Source organism: Hemiscyllium ocellatum, chromosome 6 (assembly GCF_020745735.1).
Source record: "Hemiscyllium ocellatum isolate sHemOce1 chromosome 6, sHemOce1.pat.X.cur, whole genome shotgun sequence".
Taxonomy (NCBI): domain Eukaryota; kingdom Metazoa; phylum Chordata; class Chondrichthyes; order Orectolobiformes; family Hemiscylliidae; genus Hemiscyllium; species Hemiscyllium ocellatum.
In genome coordinates, this window is record NC_083406.1 from 86,544,759 (window position 1) to 86,552,975 (window position 8,217).

Genomic DNA, 8,217 nt, shown 5'->3' on the forward strand with positions numbered 1-8,217 from the left:
TCCCTTAACACTTTTGCAGAGGGTATTATACTATTCGTACTATTTAAAAGCTAGAGGGACACCTCATTTTCACTTAGCTACCTTTACAGCCCTCAGGACTCCACATTGAGTTTAACAATTTCAGTGAGTGAACACCTCCCTCTCTGTTTGTTTCCTACCCCCACAAACCCAGATCCTCTTTTGTATGGGTTGCTCCTACCACAGCTAATCCATTTCTAAAAATTCACCTTTCCTGTTATCACATATTAAACCTTTACTTCTTCCATGCCTTAATATGAGCAGTCCCTTTGTCTGCTTCCCTTTTTTCTCTCTCTCGGCACCATTTCCATCTATTCCTCTCCCACCCCTGCCAAACAAGCCCACTGCTCCCCTGTCCTTGGCATACCCAGCTGCTTTCAGTTCTGACAAAGAGTCATTGGATTTGAAATGTTAACTCTATTTTCTCTCAACACGTGCTGCCAGCTATGCTGAGTTTCTCCAGCACTTCCAGTTTTTTTCTTTTTATTTTAAATGCTAGCTATTGCTGTTGTACCCAAAATGTTACTCCCCACTTTTTCAATATTGACCAACATGCCGTACATCTCCAGCAGTAATATTCTTTACCATCTTAAAGACTTATATGCAGAGAAGTTGCAATTAAGTACCTGCAAAAATATACACACCCAATTCAGAATCAAAATCCATGTTCTATTCATATTGTCATTGCTTTTAAAATTTAAGAGCTTTTTGTGTTTTTTTGTAGTTTTATGAAGCACGAGACAAGGGAGTGGAAACGTTTGATTTGTTATTTACTCTACATGTTGGATATCAGTATTGTTAGTTGGATCAGTGCTAGACTTTAATAGGGCAGATTCTAACTGAGTTCAAATATAAAATCTACATGCTCACCGCTATCTTAATGAATGTTCAGCCTTTTTAGGATTTGTCTTTTATTTTTTCATAGCTTATGGATAAGTAATCTAATTAAGCTGCTCTCAAATCTATTTTTATCTGTTATTCTGTTGTATTGCAAGTTCAGATAGATAAGTAAATTTTAAAAATAAATAGTAAACTTTTATTTTGAGAATATTGACCCTATATTTGAAATATATTTAAGCTATATGCATTACTATGATAACACTTCACAGAAGTTTAGAAATCACTCTTCTTTTCTGAAGGCTCAAAACTAAGCATGTTAAATATTGGCTGTAGAATGCTCAATTAACTTGCAAGATTTCAGTTTTGATACTCTGCTTTGAAGCTTAATCATGAACATTTGCTGGAGTTCTATAGGTTGAATTTGCTAAATATGAAATATTTTGTCTCTGCTTTTAACACCAGATCTCATGGATCAGATCTTACAGATTACTCATATCCTGTTACCCCCAATCATGTTCATCCTTCACTGCAGCAGCAGCAGCAGATGTCAGTAACATACATATCTAGTGATAATCAGCAGCAAATGGGTACTGGTAATCAGGTCCAGGAACATGACTACAAATCCTCTGCAACGGGATTCAAACATGGTACTCTAAACAGGCCTCAACAACCTCCACCACCTCCGCCATCAACTACTGTAAATGGTGGTGCCCCACCTCCACCGCCACCACCACCACAACAGCAACAACCACCATTGGAATACAGGTAAATAGCTTGAATCTCATCTGTTGTCCAAGAAAGCAAAATCTTGAGTAGGAATTTGATTCCCTTAGAGTAGTTATTAGCCATTTTTGTAGTGGCATTTTGTAGTTTTGTTTATCTTATATTTGATAGAATTTAAACTGATTGCAGTTATTTACTTTGTAACACCCAGTACTGATTTTAAATTTACCAACATGAGAAACTAATATTGTTACTTCACAATGGCATACTTATAGTGCCTCAGTAGATTGGATATTCCACCTGAGTTGCACAAAATATAAATATCAGTTCTTCAAGGATCCAAAACAATCATAGCTGAAAATGTGTTGCTGGAAAAGTGCAGCAGGTCAGGCAGCATCCAAGGAGCAGAAGAATCGACGTTACATGCCCGAAACGTCGATTCTCCTGTTCCTTGGATGCTGCCTGACCTGCTGCGCTTTTCCAGCAACACATTTTCAGCTCTGATCTCCAGCATCTGCAGTCCTCACATTCTCCTTCCAAAACAATCATAGTCTAATATATTTAACAGAAATAGAAAATGTTGAAAATAGGCAGAAAGCAGAAGTGCAGAGATTTGGGATTATGGGTTTCTGCTTCTTTTTGCTATATTTTGCATAGAATCCCTACAATGTGAAAGCAGGCCATTCAGCCCATCGAGTCCACACTGCTCTGAAGAATATCCACCGCTGCTCTAATTCTGCATTCCCATGGCTAACCCACCTAGCCTGCACATCCACAGACACAGTGGGCAATTTAGCACTGCCAATCCACCTAACCTGCACATCTTTGTGATTTTGGGAGGAAGACCCAGAGGAAACTCACGCAGACACGGGGAGAATGTGCAAGCTCCACCCAGACAGTCATCAGAGGCTTGAATTGAACCGTGATCCTTGGTGCTGTGAGGCAGCAGTGCAAACCACTGAGTCAGCATGCCATCCTGTTCGTACTATAATGAAATGTTCAGTTAAAAAAAATGATAGAAAGTCAGGTTTTAGTTCATATAATGTTTAAGGATATGGAAATAACTTTCTGAAAAGGACAAATTGAAATACATATGTTGAAAACTGTTAAAAATAAATAACCTTGTTACTCATTACAGCATGCAACCTTCTCAGATGATGGAATTCTATACTTCTGGTCCTCCTCTGCCTTCCGCTGGTGCAGTAATTCCTTCAGCACAAACTGCTTTTGTCAGTCCTGTCCAAGTGCCTACTCCTCCAGCTTCCCATCCTGCATTAATGATGGGGGTTGCATATACCTCTTCCCCAACTCTATCTGGAGCAATTCCTCAATCTGGTTCCCCTGGACCACCACCACCACCTCCACCTCCAGCTCCACCAGCACCACCTTCTTCCCTTGCTTCTTCACCAATGCACTGTCAGCTTGTCGTTGAAAACAAACGGCATGAATCAGCAGGCACACCTCTGAATGATGCCAGAAGTGACCTCCTTGCTGCTATTCGTATGGGTAAGTAATAACATGCAGAATTTAATTGTTGCTCTTGCAGGGAGCTGGTACAGACATGATGGGCTGAATTCTTTCATGTGGTGAATGCATTCTGCATTTCTGTTTTTAACATACTTGATCATTACAAGTTTAAAAATCACACAACACCAGGTTATAGTCCAACAGGTTTATTTGGAAGTATAAGCTTCTGAAGCACTGCTCCTTCGTCAGGAAGCTAGCTACTTGACTTATAAGCAGTATTCCGAAAGCTTGTACTTCCAAATAAACCTGTTGGACTATAACCTGGTGTTGTGTGATTTTTAACTTTGTCCACTTCAGTCCAAATTCGACACCTCCACAACATTGATCATTAGAGTGAGAGGACATAGGTGAATTTCTGCAAGAGCTCTCCCACTACTCTGCAGTAAATATAGCAGAAGAGCCTGACAACTTGAGAACAGCAGCACAAGATATTTTTGACGGGGTGAAATTTATGATTTATAACTGGCTGATAAAGAATGATTATAAAGCCACAACTGATAACTCCCACTTAGAAGGTACCTTGCACAGACTGTGTGCCACTTAACAGAATGGATAATGTATTTCAATTTTCTTTTACATTTATTTATTCCAGTTTTGAAGTTCCCTTTGAACATCTCCTGAACTAATAACAATAAAGGTGTTATTTTGAATGAGGGATGAAAATATTAATAAGATATTCCCGCTTAAAAAGTGAGAATGTCTTTATTGTATTTGTCAACTGTAGAGTTGGCTTTAAATGTAAAGCTCCTTATTTGCCTTTCATAAGTACTGAAATGGAACCGGTTATTCGGTGCTTGGGAAGCTTAACTGTTATTCTTGGCTACTATTCAGACCTAAATGGCTCAGAAAATGAACTCTGTTGATGTGCCCATTCATTGATCTGACATAACTGAATTAGATTATGGTTGCTTATACATAAAAGAGTTGAGCTTCTTTCCGTTTTATTTTCCTGGATGTTTTTCATACCCTTAGTTTAACTTTAATGCAAACATTTTTGCCTGAAAAGATTTATCTCTTGTGTGCTAATAAAACTCACTTTCAAACACGGGATGGCGATGTTTTTCAGAATTGATATATAGAACAATAAATTGTGAATATGATGTAGTTTAAAGAGCGAAATAGAAATTAAATGAAATTAAAAGAATGTGGACACACTGCAACTGTTTTAACTGAACAAAATAGGTTACAGCCATTGTGTGGTTCATTTCTCTGGGTATTGCTTTGACCAATCAAAGTCAACCTGGCTGTTGTAATATTTAAACAAAAATTGACAATTAACTATTGACCATCATTAACAGATGTATCCTCCATGGCAATGCTTCTATCACTGAGTTCATTTGCCATTCAATCAGCACTCTTCTCTCATACAGTTTGAATGTTCTTTTCATAGGCTTTTATGAGTGTTTATAGTGGAGAACGAGGCCATTCAACCTGTTATATCCATGCCACTCAAGTAGATTTAACTCCACTAACCCCATTTTCTAGCTGATTAGCCCATATCCATTGAGACTATGGCATCACATGTGAATATCTAAATATTGTATAAACGCCATGAGATTTTTTTGGTCTCAACACACTGCAGGCAGAGAGTTGGAGACTCCCACCAATCTAAGTGAAAAACAATTCTCCTCTTCTCTCATTTTACAGTAAATCTCTCCTCCCTTATTGACCTCTGTACTAATGGGAAAAAAGTCATCATTTTCACTCTTATAGGAATTTTATAATCTAAATTAGGATCCTTCCCAACCCTGATAGCCCCAAGGAAAGCAGCCTCTACATTTCTAATCTTTCCTCCATAGCTCAAATTTTCCAGCCCAGTCAGCATACTGGAAAATCTCCTCTGCATTATCTCTAGTGCAATCACATCTTCTAATATGGTGATCAGACCTGCATGCTAGTTGTAGCATAACTAATGTTTTATACTTTTGCACCATAACCTCCTTGCTTTAGTATCCAATGCTTTAGTTCATAATAACAAATATCCCGTATACCATCTTAACCACCTTATCAATCTGTGTTGCTACCTTTAGGGATCTGTGCATATGCATATCAAGGTCCTTCTCATCTTCAGTATTTTCTACGGACCTGTATAATCCCGTACCTCTTTGATCCTTCCTCCATCTTTTTCCCTTTACAATTTCTTGTGAATTGCCCCAGTGAGTGCCAAAAAAAAGTTTTGATTGAATGTACATTTTAAAAACTGTTTCTTATCGTAATTTTTCATCTTCAAACTTGAACTGTTATTAGTGATTATAAATCTCAGTAGATAGATTAGCTCTTTGGCATATTTTAGTTTCCTGCTGTAAAATTCATTATTGTCTAATATAAATTATAGAAATCACCATAAGGTCCAGCCTCACTAAATGTTTCAATAACGGTAAAAAAAATGTATTCGGTCTGAAGTGTGATGTTTGAATAGCTAAATTCCATTATTTTAAAGGATCGAGCATGTTAGCTTTGGCCTGTTGCTAAACATAGGATTGGTTGCCTGTGATTCAGCATGCCATCATTGTTTTTAAAGGAATCTTGAAGTTTCCTGATATCAATTTTCTTACTGTAGGTATTCAACTGAAAAAGGTTCAAGAGCAACGTGAGCAAGAAGCTAAGCGAGAGCCAGTTGGGAATGATGTAGCAACTATTCTATCAAGACGTATTGCTGTGGAATATAGTGATTCTGATGATGATTCAGAGCTTGATGAAAATGATTGGTCAGACTAACTTTGCTTCAGTGATGCTAACATTTGAAAATGAAGTCAAAAACTAATATGGAATATATCTGAAACAGTTCCTTTACAATGATTTTAAATTGATTTTAGATGAAATATCTGAAGCTGTTACAAAAGTTAAAATGATATTTAAGGAAGTTAAACATATTGAATTATATAAATACACTTTCCAAGAATATTACTGCTTATTCATTTAAGTGTTGTGGAAATATAACTTTTCATTTACAAAAAAACGTGCAATGTAAAAGATTAAGTTGATATCTAGTGCAAATTAATATGCCACTTCATTTTTGGAATCACTGTTATTGGAAGTACATTATTAACCTATTAAGTATTTTGACTCAGTGATCATGAAAGTGAAAGTGTCTTTCCTTTTGGCTAACTGGTTGTCTTGAACTGTGAACAATCTCATCAAAATGCTTAAATATCCTCCAAACTAAACCCTTAAGAAATGATCATTTATAAAGTTTTTGTTTTCATGACATGAAATGGACAGTATCTGTAGGAATAAACCTTGCTTATCTCAACTCAGAGAATTTTAGTAAAGGTAGGATAAAATTGTCATTATCTTTACCTGACCACAGGCATTGATTGAAAGATGACTGGTGGTGGTTTAACCTGAGGGCCATCACGCATCAGGCAAGGGGAGAAATTGAAAATCCTTCATAGTAACCTCAGCCAGTGAAGGAATTGAACCAACTTCCCCAGCTGCCCAACATAAATATTTACCAGTGCTTAGGATAGTCTCAGCATGGTAGGCTATCATGTTTTATGAAAATTGTGGTTTTGTGGGCTTATTTGGTGCTAAATGAGAATCATTTGCTAATGTTGAGTTTACCCCACTGATCCAATCAATGAAATAGCCTTGCTTGTGAATTATCACCTGAGCCTTGGAATTCAATGGATGTGCTGGTTCAGGTATTGGGAACAGTGATACTTTATGAAATTTCATTTCTCATCCACAGTGATATCATCTCAGACTCAGAAACCCAACCTGTTAATTTTTACCCAAGAAGGATATTCATTAACTGAACAGGAAATAATAGTTAATTAATCCTGGTAATTGTCATCCATGTTATGTAAACTTAGAAAATGAAAACTGCAAAACAGCTAAATATGAAATTAAGCCACAGTTAAGACATACAGCTTAATTAGTTTTTGAATATACCAGTTTATTTTGAGATGAAAATTGAAGTATTACCCATATAAATTCATAAGTTGAAATAAGTTGTAACTGAAAACTGCATAGAAGTGTTAGACTGTTCTGAGAATGTTTAGTATTTCTATGAAGTAGTCAGCAGATATATTGCAGACAGCTCAATTTATTTTCTATCCTGTATACGTTACCATAGATATATTTGTAACTAGTTCAAGTAATCACATGTATTTGGTATTATTTGTTTTAATATTTTTGTAGTAATACTCAAAATTATGTAAAAGAATAACTGTGCAACATAGCTCATGCTTGATTTGTTTCGTACTGGATTTTCCTTTAATGCAGTTTTTCTATTCTTTAATGTATACGAATGTGTAAATTATAACACTGGAAATTATAAGAGTGAATTCAAATAAACAAAACACAACCTAAAACATTTATCCCTAGTGTTTTTGAATTTCATTAAAAGACCATACCAACATAATACATCAACAAGATAATCTTCTGTTGTAACTATATATGGCCTTTAAGACTAACTAATTCAGTAGATCAATTGTACTGTCAGAATTTGAAAGGACAGAACTTCTACGTCCTGCGTCTTTTTGTGATCAATCAAAAATCCCAAGAGCAAAGTTATTCACCATTGCTACGTGGGCAACCATTTCCTGCATTCCATGTTCGAATGACATTAGATTGATCTGGGGTAGATTGCAATTTGAATATGTCACAGTGATGCCCACACAAATCGCTTTATGACATGTTTACTACTTGATACATGGAAAGTAGCAACTGGTTAGATTTGATGCGAGGCACAGATACCCGCCAAGCAAATCTGCAAGTTAACTTTGCAGTGAGGGTATCTTCTGAATTTTGCCTTCTGAATTAGAAGTTCTTGATTCAGTGAAGAAGTAACTAATTTTCCTTTTGCTCTGTTCCAAATCTTTTAAAATGCCTCCCCAATACAGCATGGCATTTCAAAATATGTTCTGAGATTTTTGCTCTGAGATACTTTGTTTTGCGAACAGAGATGATCAAATACTACCTTAGCCAATTTATGGTTTTAGGAAAATAGGATAGTGCCAGCCTTCGATCCATGATAGCATTCTCCACTTTGAATCGGAAGTTTGTGTGTTTAATAACACTGGTGGTTTTAGAGCACTTGACTTTATCTGATAATTTGTGCGGTCCTGAAGGAGATACCAGCTCTCAGATCAGACATTAAATGTA

The 8,217-nt window shown here is 36.5% G+C and overlaps 1 protein-coding gene across 2 annotated transcripts in view; it reads left to right on the forward strand.

Moving 5' to 3' along the window:
* The window catches only part of wasf3b (WASP family member 3b), a 114,469-nt gene extending 107,142 nt beyond the window's left edge, over positions 1-7,327 (forward strand). For both annotated transcript variants that reach the window (XM_060826751.1, XM_060826752.1), the window contains exons 8-10: positions 1,321-1,623; positions 2,720-3,087; positions 5,669-7,327. In XM_060826751.1, coding sequence (XP_060682734.1) covers positions 1,321-1,623; positions 2,720-3,087; positions 5,669-5,826 — 829 coding nt within the window. In that variant the 3' untranslated portion in view covers positions 5,827-7,327. The remainder of the gene's footprint in view (positions 1-1,320; positions 1,624-2,719; positions 3,088-5,668) is intronic.
* Positions 7,328-8,217: the final 890 nt, after the last annotated feature.